The sequence below is a fragment of the Berghia stephanieae genome, chromosome 8, assembly GCF_034508935.2.
Source record: "Berghia stephanieae isolate SIO BIC M18660-M18661 chromosome 8, UCSD_Bste_1.3, whole genome shotgun sequence".
NCBI lineage: Eukaryota > Metazoa > Mollusca > Gastropoda > Nudibranchia > Aeolidiidae > Berghia > Berghia stephanieae.
Genome location: NC_088367.1, coordinates 52561969 through 52587983, shown reverse-complemented (window position 1 = coordinate 52587983; position 26015 = coordinate 52561969). Strand labels below are relative to the sequence as shown.

Sequence of the window (26015 nt, the reverse complement as noted above, 5' to 3'; positions counted from 1 at the left end):
TTTATACAGAAATATGAATAATAAATTTTGTATTTGGAGCGGCTTGGCTTTTAGTTGGTTTGTTTACAAATAACTTCTCCGCCGGTGACGTCCAATCAAGGGATGCTACTCTTCAGGTAATCTCATTCCCTATAAAGAGATCTGAAAAAAGTGCGTATGACACACTTTCTATGACTTTGTAGTTTGACACTCGTCATCGGATCGGGTGGTCCTGGGTTCCAGTCCCGCTCCGAGCGCCGCATAGCAAAGTCCTTCGAAAATACTTTTTTACCCAGATTCTCTCACAGGACTCAGGTGTTGAATTAGTACCTGACCCTAAACAACATCGTCTTTATCATAAAAGAATCGTAATTTCGCCAAACAGGCGTCATGTCTTGTCTCACATGTTAAGTGTTGCTGTTGGTTTGGGACCCCTTGTAAATCGCTTTGAGCACGTTTAGTGTATATTGCTCCATATAAAATCTCCAGCTTAAGGTATCTCCTTGGTCAAAAGTATGAAATTTATTTTCTTAAAATGTATAATATGTTTCATTGACCACGAGAATTTGAGTTCTAGTAAAAGTAACAAAGACTAATTTGTCACATTATTTATGGTAACTATTACTTTAAAATCACGTGTTAAAATCATGTGACTTTTATATTTTACCGCTTTGAAGCTGTTTGTCACTTTTTCGTGATTTATACGTTGAGAAAATGATTTATGTCTGTTTTGTTTATACTTCTATATTTATTTGGCCAGGTGTGTTTTACCAAATTATCCAAGTGATTCCTACAAAATCCAAAACGAGGCCCTTGCCAGATTGGTCAACTTGACCTTTCCCCCGGCAGGCGATGACGATTATGGGGACTACTCCAACTGTCGGCGGTACAAGAATGTGACGTCATTTCCTGTCAATGTCTACAACGTTACGTCACGAGCTACAGAGTCTTGTAGCCACTGGGTCTATGACAAATCGGACTATGACAACACCATCATCACAGAGGCAAGTAAAAAGAAATGAAATGTTTGAGCTTGAATATAGCGAAATATCCACTCACTGTGCTCAAAGCGCTTTTCAATGTGTCCTTGTCCAACAGCAACATTTAACTTTTTGGACTGGGCATGACACCTATTGGACGATATTACAATTTTTTTCTTCGAACAGAGACCACGCTGTTAACGGCCAGGTACTCATTTTACACCTGGGTACGATGAGAGAATGTGTGTGAGTAATGAGCCTTTTCCAAGTACGTACTCAACTATAAGTCGAGCGAGGCTCGAACCCAGAACCTTCCGATCCGTGGCGACTATCATACCACAGGACAACCTAGCCGCAACCCGGAAAATGCGTTATATAAATGCTCACGAAAGAGTGAAAATGGAGAAGCTTCGTATGGGAACAAAACAGACAATGGACGTTTCGGGTACAAACCCTTTGTCAGCACAACAATACACAAATTAACGTGGAAAACAAATAAAATATAATGCAAAAAAACGTGTGTAACACAAGATTTTTTGCATTATATTTTATTTGTTTTCCACGTTAATTTGTGTATTGTTGTGTTGACCAAGGGTTTATACCCGAAACGTCCATTGTCTGTTTTGTTCCCATACGAAGCCTCTCCATTTTCACTCTTTCGTTAGTATTTTACCATCACCGGCTTCAGGCAGCCCCTACAGTTTTCTATATATAATCTCGAGATTTTCTTTTCGTTTCCATTCTTATTAATATTACTTGAAAAAGTAGTCATTCAGAGTCATTCGGCCCGTGGAGTTTGTCCCGTTTTCTATAACGTGAAAGGGACAAAAGCAATTGCTTGTTATCCTTTGGATAGGAAGCTAGACCATCGCAACGCATTCTCCGTCAAATCTAACATACTCAGCTACCCATTCACTGTTGGGTGGACAAGAGGGAGGGGGAGGGGGGGGGGCTGGGAGGGAGAGACACATTTCGACTGCACCCTTGATCGATCTCGGTCCCTTTTCGTGTGAAGTGTGTAGTGTTATGATGACTTTGAAATCATTAGATGACACTGGATTGTTTCAGGGAATAGGATAGCCTTTATTGAAATACAGATAGACCGTTACTAGAATATTGAAAGTGAGAGTAACCTCAACCAGGAAGTAAACAATAAAACAATAAGTAATGGTTCATTACATAATAATAATAATGACAATATTAAAGTGGTAATGTTACCACTACATCCCCCTTTGTTAACAATTCTAAACCACTAATATTTTCAAGGTTACACATTTAAAGTCTTGCTTGATCTTGAAGTCTTGCAAAGTAATCCAATGGAATATTTCCCTACCTAAACACACTTTGTCTTTAACTTAGACTTAATTGTTGTTATTTGTTTTCTATTAATTGTTCTCAAATGATTCCTTGAATAAACATCGAAATTATGTTTCAAACAAAGTTCTTCATCTTGAGAGTCACGACACTTCTTTTTGAATCCAGGTAAAGTGTTTATTATTTTGTTTTTGTTTCAAACCACTATCCTCTTGGACTTTGAGTATACTTAAAATGTTTATACTTCTACTTCACACCCTACACTAACACAAGTCTGCTAATCAGACTGGTCCCTACCATCTGCTATTCAGATCGGCTCGCTGCTTGAACCAAATTGTCCATGTTTTAATTAAAACTAACACTCCCGATAACGGGCCGGCCGAACGATGCTTCTCCCATATCTAGTGACATATGTTGAGGGAGAGGGTTGCGGTGTAGATACAACATTGTTGTTGATGATGTGTGAAGGACTGATTGACGATTCAGCATTGACTGGAGCGTGCGGTCTCTCTGTGAAATCATCATCTGAATGTTGTGAAGGAAGTAGATCATTCGGCTTTGGCGACTGTTATTGGTGTAGCACTTCTGATTCAGTGCCTCGATATCGCAAGTGTTGGCGGTTTCTGCGTTGATAACCAAGTGGCGTTTTCATCAAATATGAACGGTTTTTAGGCGAACCATGAATAACATCATGCTGGTTTTGTGGTTGGATCCACACATGCTGACTGGGTTTCATCGGAAGGAGGGGACGGGCTTTGTGATATTGATCAAAATTTCTCTTTTGGCGCTCTTTCAAGTGTTTGTCCTTTTCCCGAAATTTTTCATAGGCAACACCCACATATTTTTCAGACATAGCGGGTATCTTTGTCCTTAGTTTCCGCCCCATCAACAGCTCTGCAGGACTCAAGCCATGTTCAAGTGGAGTAGCCCTGTAATTCAATAGGGAAATGTATGGGTCTTTCGCCTTTTTCAGTAAGTTTTTGATTGTGCGAACAGCACGTTCTGCTTCTCCATTCGATTGTGGATATCGTTGACTGCTGGTGATATGTTTAAATCGGTATAATTTTTCAAATGCTCCAAACTCTGATGACACTAATTGTGGACCGTTGTCGGAAACGACAGTCTCTGGTATCCCATACTTAGCGAAAACAGACTTTGTGTGTTCGATGATTGAAGCTGATGTTGTCAGATTTCAGGTACGCAATCTCGATCCACCTTGAGTAGTAATCAACGAATAGTAGGTATGTTGAACTTTTCCATTCGAAAAGGTCCATTCCTATCTTCTACCAAGGATGTAAAGGCGTTTTCAGGATGGTTGCAAAGGTTCTGGTGGCAACATTTTATATTTTTCACATACTAAACAGCTTCTAATTTCATTTTCGATATCAATTGACATTCCTGGCCACCAAACACTTTCCTTTGCCAAGGCCCGGCATTTCACAATTCCCAAGTGACTTTCGTGGAGTTTGCTCAGTATTTCCTTTCTTATTTTCTCAGGAATAACCATTCTAGATTGATATAGTAAAATATCATCATGTAGTGATAACTCCTCTTTTACAGAAAAATATTTCTTTTCATCAACATTCATATTCTTAGATGCAGGCCAGCCTTGTAGGCAATATTGCTTGATGTTCTTCAGGATAGAGTCATTTTGTGCATTTCTTATGTCTGTCATTCTATTTTCAGTGGCTGGTAAGTTTTTCATAACAAAATTGACGAACCAATTTACTTCTTTTTCCCTCACTGTTTTCATTTTCAAGGTTCTGTTGTGTTAAGGGTGCTCTCGATAAAGCGTCGGTAGTGAATAAATCTTTACCTTTCTTGTATTGTACCGTAAAGGAAAATCTCATCAACCTCATTCTAAATCTTTGTATTCTCGGGGTTAATTCGTCTAATCGTTTTTCATGAAGAAGCGCAACAAGCGGTTTGTGGTCTGTTTCAATTGCAAATGTATTCAAACCCACTAAGTAGTCAGAAAAACGTTCACACCCCCAGGTGACTCCGAGAGCCTCTTTTCCACCTGCGGATATCTTTGTTCTGTTGGAGTCAGAGACCTAGATGCATAAAATACAGGTTTCCAATGGTCGTCAACCTTTTGGAATAAAACAGCTCCAAGTCCATACTTGGAGGCATCTGTTTGTACTTTAGTATCTTTCTTTGAGTTGTAGTGGATGAGAACTGGTGGTTTTGTCAGGTCACCTTTCAGTGTCTCAAAAGCTGTTTTTTGTTTAGCATCCCACAGCCATTCGTTGTCTGTTTTTAATAACTGTCGTAATGGTTCTGTTTTTTCTGCAACGTTGTCAATGAATTTACTGACATGATTTATAATACCCAAAAATCTACGCAATTCTTTGAAGTTATTTGGTGTTGGATATTCCTTTATCGCTTTCATTTTCGACGGGTCAATTTCAATTCCGTCACAAGATATCATGTGTCCCAAGAATTTTATTTTATTTTGACTGAACTCGCATTTGTCATTCAAAGTTAATCCGGATTCTTTCAACCGTAACAAAACTTTGTGCAATCTCTCATCATGCTCCTTTTCTGTGGTACCCCCGACTAGAATGTCATCAATTGCACAAACTACACCGGGTATGTCTTTGAGGAGTTGACACATCTCTCTTTGGAAGATCTCAGGACCTGAAATTATTCCGAAGCACAATCGCTTATAAAAATATCTGCCAAAGGGAGTTATAAATGTTGTTAGTTCTTGTGATTCTTCATCAAGCAATAGTTGATGAAATCCTGCATTACAATCTAGTTTTGACCAAATGATCTGTCCTGATAACTGGCTTAGAAGTTGATCAGTGCATGGGAGTGGAACGTTTTCTCTTTTCACCCCTTGATTTAATTTTGTTAAATCCACGCAAATTCTCACTTTATCCTTATTGTTCTTGGGTACGACAACAATTGGTGCACACCAGTCTGTTGGTTTTGACACTGGTTTGATGATGTCCATTTTTTCGAGCCTATCTAGCTCTTGGTGCACTTTTTCGTATACTCGTAATGGTATTCGTCTTGGCGTTGACACTGAAAAAGGTGTCACACCCTGTTGCAACTTGATGGTATACTTTCCATCTTTGATACGACCTAATCCCGAGAACAATTCTGGATACTGTTCCCTAATCTCAGAGCCCATTTTGTCTTTTTCAATTTTGTTCACTCTATCTGGCAATCAATTTTAATGCCTCAATTGCAGGTCTACCTAACAGTGGCTCAGTCAAATGTTCAATAACGTAAATGTTTTGCTTTGTTTTTTTCTTTCCTCTCTTCAATTCTGCAGTAAATTTCCCTTTTACTAGGACTGCTTCTCTTCCAGGTCCAAACAAACGTTTTCTAGTGTCTTTCAATACAACCCCTGCTGGCAATACTGTTTCAGGAATGACTGTAACATCAGCACCGGTGTCTAATTTAAAATCAATCACATCTTTCCCAATCAAAATGTCAACACGCCACGGGTTTTCAATATTTTGATTATCATTTCTTACTGCACCAAGAAAATTTCCATCTTCTGAATCTGAATCTGAATCATCATAGTTCACATTATTAACATATTTCTCTGTCGTGGTGCATTTTTGTAAAGGGTTTTCGTTTGACCGAATTGGTGCGACACATTTTCTCAAAGTGTCCAATCCGTTCACACTTATGGCATTTTGCATCTCTGGCTGGACACCTATTGTCTTCATGAATTTTTCCACATCTGGTGCAGGGTTGGTTTTGATAGTAATGTTTCTTTGGTTTATTAATCCTCTTTGATCTCACACTTTCAACACTTCTTTCACTTTGCACACATTCATTCCTCTGTTACCATTAGAATTAGAGCACAATTGCACTTGGCGAACTGCTATTTCCATTGACCGCACCATGTCCACCGTTTTTGTAAAGTGAGATCACAGCATTCAAGCAATCTTCTTCTTATCTCCTTACTATTGATGCCTATCACTATTCGGTCTCTGATCAAGTCATCTTCAAGACTTCCGTAGTTGCAAGTTTTGGTCCAGTTTCCTCAATTCTGCAAGATAGGTGTCTATTGACTCACCTTCTTTTTGCTCTCTCATGTTAAGACAAACCGTTCGTAAGTTTATTAGTCTTTCCGATGCAAAATGAGTTAAATGCTTCTAACACTTCATCCACAGTACGACTTTCATTTCTGTGACAAAAAGCCATCATAAATTTCAAGAGCATCATTGCCGATCACTGCCAACAGTGTTGCGAGTCTCACTTCCTCTGATTCTTGACTCAATTTACTAGCAATTTCATAATTCCTTCCAATCCCTTTGAACGTTTCCAATTTAAAGCGATGTTGGACGTTGTTTCCAACTGTTTTGGTACTGGTATCTTGGACATTATTTATACCATCCCGAAATATGATAAACACTATAATAATCAATGAATTTTCTCCACTTCTGATACCATGTAGTATTATGATGACTTTGAAATCATTAGATGACACTGGATTGTTTCAGGGAATAGGATAGCCTTTATTGAAATACAGATAGACCGTTACTAGAATATTGAAAGTGAAAGTAACCTCAACCAGGAAGTAAACAATAAAACAATAAGTAATGGTTCATTACATAATAATAATAATGACAATATTAAAGTGGTAATGTTACCACTACAAAGTGAATGCTCTACCAACTCAGCTATCGGGGTCTCCAACCTTACTGCATTGTGACATTTTGTGCAGCGTTAATCGGAGGGGGGGGGGAATCTGTGACGTCATAAAAATTATTTGACGTCTTTTGATAATATCGCTCTGAATTGTTTTGTTTCGGGTTTTGTTTTGTTTTTTGGGGGTTTTTTGTAGCTTTTTTTTTGTTTGTTTGGGGATTTATTATTAATTATTTATTTTGTTTTGTTTTGTTCTCTGTCTCTTGGGGTTTGTTTGTTTGTTTTTTGGGGTTTTTTTTTTTGGTTTGTTTGTTTGTTGTTTTTTTTTTTTGTTTTTTTTTTTGTTTTTTTGGTTTGTGGCGAGAAGGCAGGGAGAGGGGTTCTGTTATGTTCTGTTCCAATTCCCTTGTCTAAGAAAATGATATTAAAGTCTACAGTTCAGAGAAATTTAACATGTTAAAGAATTAATCTTTGAACATTTTTTTCTATATTTGTAATGCAATTATCAAGCTATTTTTGTTTCTAGATGGGTTGGTATTCTTTGCTTTTGATCTTCATTATTTTATGTTGTTGTTGTTGTTGTTGCTGTTGTTGTTGTTGTTGTTGTAATTATTGTTATTGTTGTTATTGTTATTAATGCTTTTGTTGTTGTTGTTGTTATTGTTGTTGTTATCTTTATTATTGTTGTGGTTATTTTTATTGTTTTAATTTTTATTTCTGTTGTTGTTATTATTGTTGTTGTTGTTGTTGTTATGTTTGTTTTTGTTGTTGTTATTATTGTTGTTGTATTTCTTTCCAATCCAGTTTGACCTAATCTGTGGAGAGGAAATCATGAGATCTCACTCCAATATGGTGTCCTTTGCCAGCGCGCTGGTAGGGTCTCTATTTGTGGGGATCATAGCTGATATGTGAGTATCTCCAATGTAATGTCTTTGTGGCGCTGGTAGGGTCTCTATTTGTTGGGATCGTAGCTGATGTGTGAGTATCTCTAATGTAATGTCTTTGTGGCGCTGGTAGGGTCTCTATTTATTGGGATAGTTGCTGATGTGTGAGTATCTCTAATGTAATGTCTTTGTGGAGCTGGTAGGGTCTCTATTTGTGGGGATAGTTGCTGATGTGTGAGTATCTCCAATTTAATGTCTTTGTGGCGCTGGTAGGGTCTCTATTTATTGGGATAGTTGCTGATTTGTGAGTATCTCCAATTTAATGTCTTTGTGGCGCTGGTAGGGTCTCTATTTATTGGGACAGTTGCTGATGTGTGAGTATCTCCAATTTAATGTTAGTGTTTCTCATTTTCTCACCCTATACTAAATCTGCGGCTAAGTGGTGTAGTGGTGTAACACTTGTTTTCGGATCCAAAGGTCCGGGGTTTGAGGATCATTTTCAGTGGCGCATTGTTAAGTCTTTTGCAAATGCTCTTTATTTATATCCTTTTACCGTACTCAGGTGTATAATGAGTACCTTTGCGTTGACGAGGATGTCTCTCTCCGAATTTTGTCTCGCCCTTCATGTTACGTGGTGTTGTTGCTCGGGCACATTTTGTAAAGCGCATTGAACGAGTTTAGTGGATAGTGCTCTATATAGATGCTCAAGCTTTGTTGGGATTGTTTATTTTACTAATTAGAATGTAAAGAACAATTGTTGAAAATTTAATATACAAAATCTGTCATAATAATATAAGAATATAACATAATATATTGAATTTATAAGATAAGATAAGATATACTTTATTGATCCTTATATGGAAAATATAATTTTGTATCATAACACAATTCGGTAATATATAAAAGAGATATCAAATTTTAATAAATTAAATAAAACTTGGCAAAGAGTATTAAAAGTCTTAAAATGTACAGTGGAACAACAAGCGGATATATTAATATTGTGACTAAGTGTCGATTATACTTATATAAATTCTTGTCCAATAAAAATATAAATAATCAAATGATTATCAAGATATGTATTTATAAACTGGTAAAAGTTAAATGATGTCTTATATCTTATATCTTTTTTGGCGCCTAGTTCCAATTAAAAATTGCTCACTTACGCTTTACTTTAACACATCCTGTGTCATACACAAACAAAGAACTGACATGTTAAAAACCACATAAATACGATGATAAAATAATATGTTATAATAAAATACATACTAAGAGTCCAAATTATAAGCCCTACAGGGGAAATGTGTCTCTAGGTCTAATTCAGGGGTGTACTGGCATAACCCAGGCGTCAGTCGCAGTGCAGCGCCGAATATTGAACTAGGGCGGTGATTTGCTCAAAGCCACATAGCGCAGCGGCGGGTGATCGAAATCGGAACCTTTCGGGTACGAAGCAAAAACCGTACCGCTGAGCTGCACTGCCCCATGGCTGGCAACTCATTTTATCACTTGACGCATAGTTCAGTCTTTGGTAAAGACTCTTTACTCACATTCTGTCACAGCACTCAGGTGTAAAATGAGTACCTGGCCGTCAACAGCGTTGGCTCTGTCGGAAAAAATGCAATATCGCCTAACAGACATCATGACACGTTCTACGTGTTACGTGTTGCTGTTGGTCAGGGACCCTTTGTAAAATGCTTTGAAAACATTTAGTGGATATTTCGCATTATAAAAGCTCTAGTCTTTCAAAAAATCTGAATATTTCATAAAGATGGCGATTTGGAACTCTCCTTACAGGTTTGGTAGAAAGAAAGCCATTTCCATGGGTTGTGTGCTCCTGATCATCTACTCCATTGTCTCATTCTTGGCTCCCAACTTTTACGTCATCCTCGCCACCCGAGTCCTCGGAGGAATCGCGGGTCAAGCTCTCTTTGCCATTGTAGTAGCTGCTGGTAGGTGCTCGTAATTATGTTATTGACAATTCATGGTACAACACAGCGTGGCTCAGTGGTATAGTCTTTGGTTCGTACCCGAAAAGTACCGAGTTTCAGAACCCGTCGCGCAGTGTGGCTTGAGCAAGGCACCTAGCCTTAGCTTACATTGCAGCGCTGCACTGCGGCTCACGCTTTGGTATTTCATTCATCTCTTGGAATAGATCCTAATGAAAATAAATCCCCTTAGAGAGGAATAAAGGGAATTTATTTTATGCATTTATATATTTGAATAAAGAGTATTTGACTATTACGAGGTCAGTCCCAGATTTAAGTTATGTAAGGCAGTACTTCTGAAATGAGTTGAGTCATGAACGAGTACCAACTCTGTATGAATTTCCAAATGATGTTTTCATTTTACATCCAGAGAAATATTGTATTAGGACACAAATTACTTCCTTTGACTATTCAGTAATCACGTAATACTCAGTATAATCTCGATTATAATAATAATCACGTATTATTCAGAAATCAGTAATCACGAATTTCTTCGTTTGATTACCCAGTAATCACGTATTATTCAGAAATCAGTAATCACGAATTTCTACCTTTGATTACCCACTAATCACGTAAAATTCAGTTATCAGCAATCACACATTTCTTCCTTTGATTACCCAATAATCACGTATTATTCATAAATCAGCAATCACATATTTCTTCCTTTGATTACCCAGTAATCGCGTATTATTCATAAATCAGTAATCACAAATTTCTTCCTTTGATTACCCAGTAATCACGTATTATTCATAAATCAGTAATCACACATTTCTACCTTTGATTACCCAGTAATCACGTATTATTCATAAATCAGTAATCACACATTTCTACCTTTGACTACCCAGTAATCACGTATTATTCATAAATCAGTAATCACACATTTCTACCTTTAATTACCCAGTAATCACGTATTATTCATAAATCAGTAATCACACATTTCTACCTTTGATTACCCAGTAATCACGTATTATTCATAAATCAGTAATCACACATTTCTACCTTTGATTACCCAGTAATCACGTATTATTCATAAATCAGTAATCACACATTTCTACCTTTGATTACCCAGTAATCACGTATTATTCATAAATCAGTAATCACACATTTCTACCTTTAATTACCCAGTAATCACGTATTATTCATAAATCAGTAATCACACATTTCTACCTTTAATTACCCAGTAATCACGTATTATTCATAAATCAGTAATCACACATTTCTACCTTTGATTACCCAGTAATCACGTATTATTCATAAATCAGTAATCACACATTTCTACCTTTAATTACCCAGTAATCACGTATTATTCATAAATCAGTAATCACACATTTCTACCTTTAATTACCCAGTAATCACGTATTATTCATAAATCAGTAATCACACATTTCTACCTTTGATTACCCAGTAATCACGTATTATTCATAAATCAGTAATCACACATTTCTACCTTTGATTACCCAGTAATCACGTATTATTCATAAATCAGTAATCACACATTTCTACCTTTGATTACCCAGTAATCACGTATTATTCATAAATCAGTAATCACACATTTCTACCTTTGATTACCCAGTAATCACGTATTATTCATAAATCAGTAATCACACATTTCTACCTTTAATTACCCAGTCAATCACGTATTATTCATAAATCAGTAATCACACATTTCTTCCTTTGATTACCCAGTAATCACGTATTATTCATAAATCAGTAATCACACATTTCTACCTTTGATTACCCAGCAATCACGTATTATTCATAAATCAGTAATCACACATTTCTCCTTTGATTACCCAGTCAATCACGTATTATTCATAAATCAGTAATCACACATTTCTCCTTTGATTACCCAGTAATCACGTATTATTCATAAATCAGTAATCACACATTTCTACCTTTGATTACCCAGTAATCACGTATTATTCATAAATCAGTAATCACACATTTCTACCTTTGATTACCCAGTAATCACGTATTATTCATAAATCAGTAATCACACATTTCTACCTTTGATTACCCAGCAATCACGTATTATTCATAAATCAGTAATCACACATTTCTTCCTTTGATTACCCAGCAATCACGTATTATTCATAAATCAGTAATCACACATTTCTTCCTTTGATTACCCAGTAATCACGTATTATTCATAAATCAGTAATCACACATTTCTACCTTTGATTACCCAGTAATCACGTATTATTCATAAATCAGTAATCACACATTTCTACCTTTGATTACCCAGTAATCACGTATTATTCATAAATCAGTAATCACACATTTCTACCTTTAATTACCCAGTAATCACGTATTATTCATAAATCAGTAATCACACATTTCTACCTTTGATTACCCAGTAATCACGTATTAACGCACGAATTTCAACCTTTGACCACTTAGTAATCATGGTTGATATATTTGTTTTCTTTGCAAATAACTTGTCTTCGGAGTGTTTTTTATGGCGAGTTTCTCAAATCCAACGTGCACTTATGTGAAGGTCTGATAACCCAAGTTATAATGGCCTCATTGTTGTAATGGAAATCTCAAAAAGAAAAGAAAATTACGCAAAATATTGCACATTGCAAAAATTGTTAAACCAGGCTAATAATTTGGTACGAATGTTAGACCTGCATATAGGTAGACGTTGGCAAAACCTTATTTTTACCTTTTTTTGATAGCCCTGGAGTTGGTTGGTCCTTCCAAACGGTCATTTGCAGGCGTTATCGTAGAATTGTACTGGTCGGCAGGTGTGTTACTTCTACTGCCCGTGGCCTACTTGGTGAGGGGATGGAGATGGATACAGTTGTCTTTGGGCATTGGGACGTTGCCGGTGCTGGCGTTGTATTGGTGAGTTGTTTTGTTGTGTGTGTGTGTGTGTGTGTGTGTGTGTGTGTATGTGTGAGTACGGATGAGTATGTTTCAGCCAAAGAAATTTGTTATTTAAGCGATTATAGACTGGTGTCTCGGAGTTTTAGCGCTATATAAGTTTTTAGCATTATTATTATTATTATTATTATTATTATTATTATTATTATTATTATTATTATTATTATTATTATTATTATTATTATTATTATTTTACAACAAAGACAGCATAATTGAGTTCTTAAAAAAGGCTTTTTACTCAATTCGCTCACCGCACTCAGGTGTAAAATGAATACCTGGCCGTTAATACCGTTGACTCTCGGAAAAATTGTAATATTGCCTAACAGGCGTCATGTCTCGTTCTTATATGTTACATTTTGTTGTTGGTCAAGGACACTTTGTGGAACACTTTGAGCAGGGTTAGTGGATACTGCTCTATATAAAACCTCTAGCCTCTAGTTTCTTGATTGTTTAATTCTTTAAACTCTAGGGTTATTCCTGAGTCGCCCCGATGGCTCTTGGACAAAAGCCGTTTCCAAGAGGTGGAGGTAACTCTACAGAAAATCTGCCAATCCAACAACACCAAGCTCCCAGAGCAGGCGATCGGAGATGACACAACAGACGAAGGGCCCACTTTGAAATTATCTCAAATGTTTACCAACAGGGTCCTTGTCGTTCGATTTGCAATTTTATTCTTTAATTGGTAAGGTTTTGTTTCCTTTATTTATTTATTTACCTATTTATTTATTTACCTTATTTATTTATTTACCTATTTATTTATTTACCTTATTTATTTACCTATTTATTTATTTATTTATTTATTTATTTATTTATATGACTCATGTGACTTGTAAACACTTCTTCTTCTTCTTCTTCTTCTTCTTCTTCTTCTTCTTCTTCTTCTTCTTCTTCTTCTTTTTCTTCTTCTTCTTTTTTTTCTCCTTCTATACTCATTTTTATATAAAAGGAACGGAATTGATGGTTCCTCCATGACCTCTTGTTGCTATTATGGTATATCCAAGATTTAAATTCCTTAAAACACCTCGTAATTCGGTGTATTAAGAACTGTAAATTACTAAGGTGTGTTGAATCATATATTTGAGCATCATCTGCATAAAAATGATAACTCAGATTGAATCTTGATATCACACTAGAAAGGGACTGCATATATACAGTAAAAAGGACAGGGCTAAGAACAGAGCCTTGTGGCACTCCAAAGTTTTGCCCGTTATACTTCTGGATGTTGTGAACTTCTTAGACAAGCGCATACTAACTATACGTGGCTGGATGATGTTGTTAGTTTTTGTTTTTTGTTTTTGTTTTTTTTTTTTGTTAAATAAGCTAATACAATGGTGTCTCTATAGATATAACCCATACCCGTTTTCCAATTGTTTCCTGTCGTTGTCTTGGAATGAGATTACTTAGTCTTGTCCTGACCCTGGCCGGAATCCCTTGGCTGGGAGGGAAACAGTTGAATGTATAGTTATAGTTTTGGGAAATGATATTTTTTTCCTTGTAAATCATCTCTCTGTTATGCACTGTATTATGTTTAGTTTACATATTATATTATATGATTTGTAAACATTTGAGTGTATTCCTCTTAGTTGGGACCTGTGCTTGTGTCTGGATGAGACTTTTAGGTGATCTCAAACTAAGTACTTTTACGGTTACTTTTGGAATCTACATCTGTTCCCTATTTAAATCAATTCCCATTTGTCTCCCCTTTTCTTTTGTGCTTTAATTGTAATTCTTTTTACTATCCCATTTTCTTCCTTTTTACTGGCGCTGATATGACCTTGATGTGTCAATCTCCGTAAAACCCTTAAAAACAAACAAAAACAAAAACAAACTGTATTAATCAGAATATAGAGGTTCAAGGTTACACTCAGTTTTCTTTGTTGATGCGTTATGTCCGACTGACTGGCAGCCGTTTTGATCTTTTTTGGATAAATGCAATGCACCATAGTCGGATGGACAGATTTTAGTGAGAAATAATCATAAAAAAGACTGGCTAAGACTGTCTAAGAACAATAACAAAGACCAGACTGACGTTAATGTTGTCCCATCTATACATTGGGTGTGATTTTACTGTACGCTTCAGCCTTCATGACGTCACTTCCCTCGTAATGACGCATGGTAACTTAGTAACTGGCTCTAAACTATCGGAACAATGGCGGACGCCCTTATAAAATATTCCTCCGACGAGTATAAAATAGTATCCAGAGGAGAAAAAATAACCTTGTAAATCTGATCATGTTTTGACTTTTACACAATCTGATCACAAGACATATGAAACGTTCCAGCCAGCATGAAGAATAAAAAGTGACGATTTTCTTTGTTTAGAACCACGATGGCCGCCGTTGCTGGGCGACTGACATCAGACTATTGACTCCAATGTATTATGTTTAGTTAACTGCATAATATACAATTCTTCACTCTTGCTTTTTTGGGATTCCGGACGTGTTCCCAGCCGCTGCACGAGCTTGCGACCGCGCATTTGGGAACAAAGTTCGAATTCCACAACGCAAGAGAATAAGAAATCATTTATTCTACCCCTCAATCGATTCTTCTTTCGTCGTCTTTGAATAGGGAATGAGATTAGCGGAAGAGTAGCGTCCCTTGATTGGACGTCACCGGCGGAAATGTTATTAGAGAGATAACGTCATGTTGGTTGTGCGCATGCGTCTCTCGTCCTCGCTTTCCGTGAAGGCGGCATGAGACACTTCACCGAAAGCGAGGACGAGAGAGACGCATGCGCAAAACCATTTTTGACGTTCTCTCTGTAAGGTGACTTCCAATCAAGAGACGCTACTCTTCCGCTAATCTCATTCCCTATAAAGGACATTTGTTGGATGGTCCATGTTGATGTTAAATAAAAGTACAAACAGTTGGGATTGATTGGTCGTTCTATTAGGAATTTATTAACTGAAAAGACACTGACGTCTCGTTTTTCTTGAAAGGAATAACAACAGGAAATGTATCATCATAAGCACAACAAAAATAATGGATCAATGAGAAACAAAACGATGTATCAATCAGAGTATAACGGTCTAAGGGACATAACCACTAGAATAAACAAAGTGAGCAAATTAAGTAGGAGCTACCTCATAAACATTATATCATTATGAGATCCCGTTCAACAACGTGTGAAAACATTCAAATGATACCTCTTTTTAAAGAAACCAATTTTAGTGAAATTTAAAGTATGACAATCTGACGTCACAATCATTTTTTAAAAATGAGCTTTATATAGCGCAATATCCACTAAATGTGCTCAAAGCGCTTTACAAGGAATCCCTGACCAACAGCAACATTGAACATATAGGACGGGACATGACGCCTGATAGGCGATATTACAATTTTTCGAACAAAGACAACGCTTTTAACGGCCAGGTACTCATTTTACACCTGAGTACGGTGAGAGAATGTGAGTAAAGAGCCTTTTCTAAGGCTCAAACACCAGGTACCCTTCCGATCCGAAAGCGATTGTCATACCACTAGACCACAAAGCCGCACAATAATAAGTTATTTCTTTGTCAACCTCTCTATCCGAGAAATATAATGTTCAACGAGATTGGTATTGCAAAATCTCCATAATTTCCGGACCGGAAGATCTAGGATCTGAACCCAGCTCGAAGCGGTGCATGGTTGAATACCTGGAAAATGCTCTAAACATAATGTAAACATAATATTATTATGTGTTATTATTTAGGAAGAGGCCTTGAATCGTCATCCTTCCTCCTTGACCAATTGGGAAAAAAAAGTCGTGACGTCACACAATCCACTCTTTTGGTTCCTAACTCCATGGAAGTGTGTATGTAACCAGTCCGTGTGAGTACTAATCATGAATGGGTTACATGGAGGTGATATAACTATTTTAGTAGCAGGATGTATAGATAGTATGCGCTTCGATAAAAAACTCACGTCATTACCATCTGGAAGTATAACGGACCAACATACAACAATATATGAAACCTTAAACGTTTATAGTCTAGTTTGGTAAATACATTTTAGTGAGAATTACTCATAAATATGAATGAAAAAATACAACACAGAAACAAATGCCTGAGTGACGTCAACATTGTTCTATCTATAGGCAGATTAATAGGATTACGCGACCTAAATGAGCGAGGATGAATGATCTTTATTGACGACCAGCATGCATTTAGACTAGAAAACAAGACACTTTAACACCAGAAGATCAAATACACAAGGTATGTATCCAGTCCCCATTAAAGGGTAGTTTTACACTTCCATTAAAAGAAGAAACAGTTGTTTTCACATCACGATTAATTGTCTTCCCTCTAACCAGGTTTGGGGTGAGTCTTCTCTATTACGGAATAAGCCTGAACACCGGAAATCTAGAAGGTTCTATTTACATCAACTACCTGTTCAGTGCTATGGTCGAGTTGGCGGCGTACTGCTCTCTGTTGCTAGCATTTGACAGGGTTGGTAGACGAAAACTCCATTGTTCTTGTATGATTGTGGGAGGTTTAGCATGCCTCGGTGCCATCCCAGTCATAGAGACTGATAGTGATCGTGAGTTGAATAATGTCATCAATAACAACATTGTTGTCGTCTTTAACATTCTGCTGTCGTCATAGAAAACGTCGTCATCATCATCATCATCATCATCATCATCATCATCATCATCATCATCATCATCATCATCATCATCATCATCATCATCTCTATTCTTCTTCCTTCTCTTCTTCTCTTCTTCTTCTCTTCTTCTTCTCTTCTTCTTTTTCTCTTCTTCTCTTCTTCTCTCTTCTTCTTTCTCTTCTTCTTCTTCTTCTTCTTCTCTCTTCTTCTTCTCTTCTTCTTCTTCTTCTTCTTCTTCTTCTTCTCCTTCTTCCTTCTTCTTCTTCTTCTTCTTCTCTTCTTCTTCTTCTTCTTCTTCTTCTTCTTCTTCTTCTTCTTCTTCTTCTTCTTCTTCTTCTTCTTCTTCTTCTTCTTCTCTTCTTCTTTCTTCTTCTCTTCTTCTTCTTCTTCTTCTTCTTCTTCTTCTTCTTCTTCTTCTTCTTCTTCTCTCTTCTTCTTCTTCTTCTTCTTCTTCTTCTTCTTCTTCTTCTTCTTCTTCTTCTTCTTCTTCTTCTCTTCTTCTTCTTCTTCTTTCTCTTCTTCTTCTTCTTCTTCTTCTTCTTCTTCTTTCTTCTTCTTCTTCTTCTTCTTCTTCTTCTTCTTCTTCTTCTCTTCTTCTTCTTCTTCTTCTTCTTCTCTTCTTCCTTCTTCTTCTTCTTCTTCTTCTTCTTCTTCTTCTTCTTCTTCTTCTTCTTCTTCTCTTCTTCTCTTCTTCTTCTTCTTCTTCTTCTTCTTCTTCTTCTTCTTCTTCTTCTCTTCTTCTTCTTTCTTTCTTCTTCTTCTTCTTTTCTTCTCTTCTTCTTCTTCTTCTTCTTCTCTTCTTCTTCTTCTTCTTCTTCTTCTTCTTCTTCTTCTTCTTCTTCTTCTTCTTCCTTCTTCTTCTTCTTCTTCTTCTTCTTCTTCTTCTTCTTTCTTCTTCTTCTTCTTCTTCTTCTTCTTTTCTTCTTCTTCTTCTTCTTCTTCTTCTTTTCTTCTTCTTCTTCTTCTTCTTCTTCTTCTTCTTCTTCTTCTTCTTCTTCTCTTCTTCTCTTCTTCTTTTCTCTTCTTCTTCTTCTTCTTCTTCTTCTTCTTCTTCTTCTTCTTCTTCTTCTTCTTCTTTCTTCTTCTTCTTCTTCTTTCTCTTATTCTTCTTCGTCTTCTTCTTTCCTTCTTTAGTAGTTAGTTAGTGTTAGTAGTAGATTGTTATTAGTAGTAGTAGTTAGTCAGTAGTAGTAGTAGTAGTAGTAGTAGTAGTAGTAGTAGTAGTAGTAGTAGATGTATAGTAGTAGTAGTAGTAGTAGTAGTAGTAGTAGTAGTAGTAGTAGTAGTAGTAGTAGTAGTAGTAAGTAGTAGTTAGTAGTAGTAGTAGTAGTAGTATAGTAGTAGTATAGTAGTAGTAGTATAGTAGTAGTAGTATAGTAGTTTGCAGTAGCAGTAGTAGAGAGTTTTTGTCAGAATGATGGTCATTTAAATCGATCGATATTTAAGGACGTGTATTGTCGCTACATTTTAAATACTTGTTTTGCTAGATTGCGACAGTTAACGGGCTAAATAATCATTCAAACTAACGCCTACATTTTTATTTAGGTCATCCCAAACGTCATCAGATGTGTACATTGTTATTTAGGTTATCCCTGACGTCATCAGATGTATACATTGTTTATGTGGGTCATCCCTTACGTCACCCAGATGTGTACATTGTTTATTTAGGTCATCTCACACTTCATCAGATGTGTACATTGTTTCGTAGGGTCATCCCATAGGCCATCATATGTGTACATTGATTATTCAGGACAGCCCATCAGATCTGCCTAACCAACAAAATGTAGATGTTGTTGCTCGGAGCTCGAAGAAATAAATAATAATGTGAAATTGAACGTAAGCTTCAATTTAATTACAAAAACCGATCAAATGAACGTATCGAGTTTCTCCTTTATCAATAAAACATGATGAATGAAACACCACAGATGAATGAGATGATGTGTTAGTAGCGTAGTTAAGCTAAATAAACAAAACATTGTTGACAGGAAATAGTATGCTCCTTTGTAAGGAAGCACGAATTAAAATAGTATATGAGATATTTATAAAAGGTGCTCAATTAATTAAGTGAAAAGAGGGGAGGCGGGGAGGAACGGTGTAATGCAGTTTAGTAATTGAAATATAAAAACGTGTAGACAGTTGTTGGAAAATAAATACATTTTAATTGAACGTAAATACAAAATATAATAAATAAGGATGTCGGTAAAAGTATAATCATTAGTGGCAGCAGCAGCAGAGGGAACAGAAGGTAGTAGTGATAGTATAGTAGTAGTAGTAGTGTAGTAGTAGTAGTAGTAGTAGTAGGTAGTAGTAGTAGTAGTAGTAGTAGTAGTAGTTAGTAGTAGTTAGTAGTAGTAGTTAGTAGTAGTAGTAGTAGTATAGTAGTATTAGTAGTAGTGTAGTAGTAGTAGTAGTAGTATAGTAGTAGTTGTAGTAGTATAGTAGTAGTAGTAGTAGTAGTAGTAGTAGTATAGTAGTAGTAGTATGAGTAGTATGTAGTAGTAGTATAGTAGTAGTAGTAGATAGTAGTAGTAGTAAGTAGTAGTAGTAGTAGTAGTAGTAGTAGTAGTAGTAGTATAGTAGTAGTAGTAGTAGTAGAAGTAGTAGTAGTAGTATAGTAGTAGTATAGTGAGTAGTAGTAGTAGTAGTAGTAGTTAGTAGTAGTAGTAGTAGTAGTTGTAAGTAGTAGTAATAGTAGTAGTAGTAGTTAGTGTAGTAGTAGTAGTAGTAGTAGTAGTAGGTAATGGTAGTAGTAATAGTAGTAGTAGTAGTAGTAGTTGTAGTAGTAGGTAGTAGTATAGTAGTAGTAGTAGTAGTAGTAGTAGAAGTACTAGTAGTAGTAGTAGTAGTAGTAGTAGTAGTAGTAGTATAGTAGTAGTAGTAGTAGTAGTAGTAGTATAGTAGTAGTAGTAGTAGTATAGTAGTAGTAGTTTGCAGTAGCAGTAGTAGAGAGTTTTTTGTCAGAATGAAGGTCATTTAAATCGATCGATATTTAAGGACGTGTATTTTCGCTACATTTATAATACTTGTTTTGCTAGATTGCGACAGTTACGGGCTAAATAATCATTCAAACTAACGCCTACATTTTATTTAGATCATCCAAACGTCATCAGATTGTACATTGTTATTTAGGTTATCCCTGACGTCATCAGATGTTAATTGCTTATTTGGGTCATCCCTTACGTTCATCAGATGTGTACATTGTTTATTTGGTCACAACGTCAAGATGGTCATTTCTTAGTCATCCGAAAGGCCATCATATGTGTACATTGATTATTCAGGACAGCCCATCAGATCCTCCTAACCAACAAAATGTAGATGTTGTTGCTCAAGCTCGAAGAAATAAATAATAATGTGAAATTGAACGTAAGCTTCAATTTAATTGCAAAAAACAGATCAAATGAACGTATCGAGTTTCTCCTTTATCAATAAAACATGATGAATGAAACACCACAGATGAATGAGATGATGTTGTTAGTGCGTAGTTAAGCTAAATAAACAAAACATTCGTTGACAGGAAATAGTATGCTCCTTTGTAAGGAAGCACGAATTAAAATAGTATATGAGATATTTATAAAAGGTGCTCAATTAATTAAGTGAAAAGAGGGGAGGCGGGGAGGAACGGTGTAATGCAGTTTAGTAATTGAAATATAAAAACGTGTAGACAGTTGTTGGAAAATAAATACATTTTAATTGAACGTAAATACAAATATAATAAATAAGGATGTCGGTAAAAGTATAATCATTAGTGGCAGCAGCAGCAGAGGGAACAGAAGGTAGTAGTAGTAATAGTATAGTAGTAGTAGTAGTAGTAGTAGTAGTAGTAGTGTAGTAGTAGTATAGTAGTAGTAGTAGTAGTAAGTAGTATAGTAGTTAGTAGTAGTAGTAGGTAGTAGTTGTAGTAGTAGTAGTGTAGTTAGTATGTAGTAGTAATGTAGTGTATAGTAGTAGAGTGTAGTAGTAGTAGTGTAGTATATGTAGTAGTAGTAGTAGTATAGTAGTTAGTATAGTAAGTAGTAGTAAAGTAGTGTAGTATAGTATATGTAGTAGTAGTAGTTAGTAGTTAGTAGTAGTAGTAGTAGTAGTATAGTAGTAGATAGTAGTATTAGTAGTAGGTAGTAGTAGTAGTAGTAGTATGTAGTAGTAGTATAGTAGTAGTAGTAGTAGTATAGGTAGTAATAGTAGTTAGTAGTAGTAGAAGTAGTAGTAGTATGTAGAGGTAGTAGTAGTAGTAGTAGTAGTATAGTAGTGTAGTTAAGTAGTTAGTAGTAGTGTAGTAGTAGTATGTAGTAGTAGTAGTGTAGTAGTAGTAGGTAGTAGTAGTAGTATAGTAGTAAGTATTAGTATATGTAGTAGTAGTAGTAGTATGTAGTTAGTAGTAGTTAGTTAGTATAGTAGTAGTAGTGAGTAGTATGTATGTAGTAGTAGTATAGTAGTAGTATAGTAGTAGTAGTAGTAGTAGTAGTAGTAGAGTAGTAGTAGTAGTAGTAGTAGTAGTAGTAGTAGTAGTAGTATAGTTTAGTATAGTAGTAGTTAGTAGTAGTAGTAGTTAGTAGTAGTGTAGTAGTAGTAGTAGTAGTAGTAGTAGTAGTAGTAGTAGAGTAGTATTTAGTAGTAGTAGTAGTTAGTAGTAGTAGTATAGTGTTGCAGTAGCAGTAGTAGAGAGTTTTTTGTCAGAATGAAGTCATTTAAATCGATCGATATTTAAGGACGTGTATTGTCGCTAAATTTTAAATACTTGTTTTACTAGATTGCGACAGTTAACGGGCTAAATAATCATATAACCTACATTTTATTTAGATCTCCAAACGTCCTAACAGATGTGTACATTGTTTTAGGTTATCCCTGACGTCATCAGATGTATAATTGTTTATTTGGGTCATCCCTTTCGTCATCAGATGTGTACATTGTTTATTTAGGTCATCCCCACGTCATCAGATGTGTACATTGTTTCTTAGGGTCATCCCAAAGGCCATCATATGTGTACATTGATTATTCAGGACAGCCCATCAAATCTGCCCTAACCAACAAAATGTAGATGTTTCTGCTCTAAGATCGAAGAAATGAATAATAATGTGAAATTGAACGTAAGCTTCAATTAATTACAAAAACAGATCAAATGAACGTATCAGTTTCTCCTTTATCAATAAAACATGATGAATGAAACACCACAGATGAATGAGATGATTGTTAGTGGCGTAGTTAAGCTAAATAAACAAAACATTGGTTGACAGGAAATAGTATGCTCCTTTGTAAGGAAGCACGAATAAAAAGTATATGAGTATTTATAAAAGGTGCTCAATTAATTAAGTGAAAAGAGGGAGCGGGGAGGACGGTGTAATGCAGTTTAGAAATTGAAATATAAAAACGTGTAGACAGTTGTTGGAAATAAATACACTTTAATTGAACGTAAATACAAAATATAATAAATAGGATGTCGGTAAAAGTATAATCATTATGCAGCAGCAGCAGAGGAACAGAAGGTAGTAGTAGTAAATAGTAGTAGTAAGTATAAGTATTAGTAGTAGAGTAGTAGAAAGTAGTAGTAGATAGTAATAGTAGTAGTAGTAGTAGTAGTAGTAGTAGTAGTAGTAGTAGTAGTAGTAGTAGTAGTAGTAGTAGAAATAGTAAGTAGTAGTAGTAGTAGTAGTAGTAGTAGTAGTAGTAGTAGTAGTGTAGTAGTAGTATAGTAGTAGTAGTAGTAGTAGTAGTAGTAGTAGTAGTAGGTAGTAGTAGTAGTAGTAGTAGTAGTAGTAGTAGTAGTAGTAGTAGTAGTAGTAGTAGTAATGGTAGTAAGTAGTAGTAGTAGTAGTAGTAGTAGTAGTAGTAGAGTATTAGTAGTAGTATAGTAGTAGTAGTAGTAGTAGTAGTAGTAGTAGTAGTAGTATGTAGTATTTAGTAGTAGTAGTATAGTAGTGTATTTAGTAGTAGTAGTAGTAGTAGTAGTAGTAGTAGTAGTAAGTAGTAGTAGTAGTAGTAGTAGTATAGTAGTAGTAGTAGTAGTAGTAGTAGTGTAGTAGTAGTAGTAGTAGTTGCAGTAGCAGTATAGAGAGTTTTTTGTCAGAATGAATGTCATTTAAATCGATCGATATTTAAGGACGTGTATTGGCGGTAAATTTTAAATACTTGTTTTACTAGATTGCGACAGTTAACGGGCTAAATAATCATTCAAACTAACGCCTACAGATTGATACATTGGTCTTTAGTTTATCCCTGACGTCATCAGATGTATAATTGTTATTTGGGTCATCCCTTACGTCATCAGATGTGTACATTGTTTATTTAGGTCATCCCCCACGTCATCAGATGTGTACATTGTTTCTTAGGGTCATCCCAAAGGCCATCATATGTGTACATTGATTATTCAGGACAGCCCATCAAACCCTGCCCTAACCAACAAAATGTAGATGTTGTTGCTCGAAGTCGAAGAAATAATAATAATGTGAAATTGAACGTAAGCTTCAATCTAATTACAAAAACAGATCAAATGAACGTATCGAGTTTCTCCTTTATCAATAAAACATGATGAATGAAACACCACAGATGAATGAGATGATTGTTTAGTGGCGTAGTTAAGCTAAATAAACAAAACATTGGTTGACAGGAAATAGTATCTCCTTTGTAAGGAAGCACGAACTTAAAATAGTATATGAGATATTTATAAAAGGTGCTCAATTAATTAAGTGAAAAGAGGGGAGGCGGGGAGGAACGGTGTAATGCAGTTTAGAAATTGAAATATAAAAACGTGTAGACAGTTGTTGGAAAATAAATACACTTTAATTGAACGTAAATACAAAATATAATAAATAAGGATGTCGGTAAAAGTATAATCATTAGTGGCAGCAGCAGCAGAGGGAACAGAAGAGTAGTAGTATAAGTAGTAGTAGTAGTAGTAGTAGTATATAGTAGTAGTAGTAGTAGTAGTAAGTAGTAGTAGTAGTAGTAGTAGTAGTAGTAGTAGTAGTAGTGAATGTATGTAGTAGTAGTAGTAGTAGTAGTAGTAGTAGTAGTAGTAGTAGTAGTATAGTAGTAGTATAGTAGTAGTAGTAGTAGTATAGTAAGTAGTAGTAGTAGTAGTAGTAGTAGTAGTAGTAGTATAGTAGTAGTAGTAGTATGTAGTAGTAGTAGTAGTAGTAGTAGTAGTAGTGTAGTAGTAGTAGTAGTAGTAGTAGTAGTAGTAGTATTTTAGTAGTAGTAGTAGTAGTAGTAGTAGTAGTATTAGTAGTAGCAGTAGTAGTAGTAGTAGTAGTAGTAGTAGTAGTAGTAGTAGTAGTAGTAGTAGTAGTAGTAGTAGTAGTAGTAGTAGTAGCATCATCATAGAACGTCTAAAATTGTTCTCTCTGTCATTCCACTGTCCCTAGCAATGATCAGCAATGTATTATCGTATATTGGCAAGTACTGCGTGTCCGCTTCCTACGCCATCATGTACGTTATGTCATCTGAACTCCTCCCGACCTCTCTAAGGACTTCCGGGTTAGGGATGTGCGCCATCTTTGAAAGTGTTGGAGGCATTATCTCCCCTTACATAGCAGACCTGGTTAGTACATGTTGATCCATAAACACCAACATTAACTTTTACACATGATACGATCAATAAACAGAAACAGTCACTTTTGCACATTTTAATTCCATGAACAGCAGCATTAACTTTTATCCATGCTACGATCAATAAACAGAAGTATTCACTTTACTCATTATAAGATCCATAAAGACCCACATTTATTTTTACAAACCATAAGATCCATACACGCTAACATTAGAATTTGCAAGTTATGCGATCAATAAACAGAAACATTAACTTTTACACATTATAAGACCCATTAACAACAACGTCTACTTTAACATATTATAAGGTCCTTCAATAGAAACATTTAATTTTACGCACCATGAGATCAAACTTAAGATACGAAATGGGTACATGCTGTTCAGTATTTTTCTAAGACATTGTTATATGTGACTCATCTTCTTCATACAGTAATATGCCGAGTTAATACAGATGATAACGATTACATATGTGACATTTTACTTTTTTGCTCTTTATATTGTTTCTATACTATATGTTCTTTTAAAAAAGGTAGATTTGGGGGTTATCATTCCTCAGAAAATCCAATTTTAACGTGTTGTCAATGTGCACGTTAATTATTTGCAAGTCTAAATGTTAGAAGTACGATTAATGATCAAAGTTTTTAAAATGTAAGGAAAATTCTATCACCAGTTGACTTTTTAAAAACTTGAGCTCTTATAGAGAGCAATATCTACTAACGTACTTAAAGGGTCCATGGCCAACAGCAAGACGTAACATGTAGAACGAGACAAATCCCCTGTTAGTAGATTTTACAATTTTCTCCGACACAGACAACGTTGTTAACCGTCAGGTACTCATTTACACCTGCGTACGGTGAACGAATGTGTGTAAAGAGCCTTTTCCAAGGACTCAACTGTTCGCCGAGCGAGGCTTGAACCCAGGACCTTCCGATCCGAAAGTGAGTGTAATACCACTGGACCACATAGCCCCACTTAGATAATGATCTGTAATATCTGCTAGGAGGTCATGATCAGTTCTTCATTTGACCTCGGCGTTGAACGGCGTGTTGTGACGAAGCTTCCGGGTGGGTTTTGAGACGTGCACGAATGCGGTACAGAATTTGCTGAATGGGTCGATCGTCATAACATAGTAGTGTGAACACCATTAGAAGCTGATGCTGATTCGGTCGATCGTCATAAAATAGTAATGTGAGCACCATTAGAAGCTGATGTCATCAGACTAAAAAGATTCGTTTTGATCATAGAATTAA

At 35.8% G+C, this 26015-nt stretch overlaps 1 protein-coding gene across 2 annotated transcripts in view; it reads left to right on the top strand.

The window, feature by feature from the left end:
- The window catches only part of LOC144978859 (organic cation transporter protein-like), a 49206-nt gene that overhangs the window by 16988 nt on the left and 6203 nt on the right, over positions 1–26015 (top strand). For both annotated transcript variants that reach the window (XM_078925435.1, XM_078925436.1), the window contains exons 4-10: positions 740–983; positions 7692–7795; positions 9563–9717; positions 12432–12600; positions 13109–13321; positions 16931–17157; positions 24582–24757. In XM_078925435.1, coding sequence (XP_078781561.1) covers positions 740–983; positions 7692–7795; positions 9563–9717; positions 12432–12600; positions 13109–13321; positions 16931–17157; positions 24582–24757 — 1288 coding nt within the window. The remainder of the gene's footprint in view (positions 1–739; positions 984–7691; positions 7796–9562; positions 9718–12431; positions 12601–13108; positions 13322–16930; positions 17158–24581; positions 24758–26015) is intronic.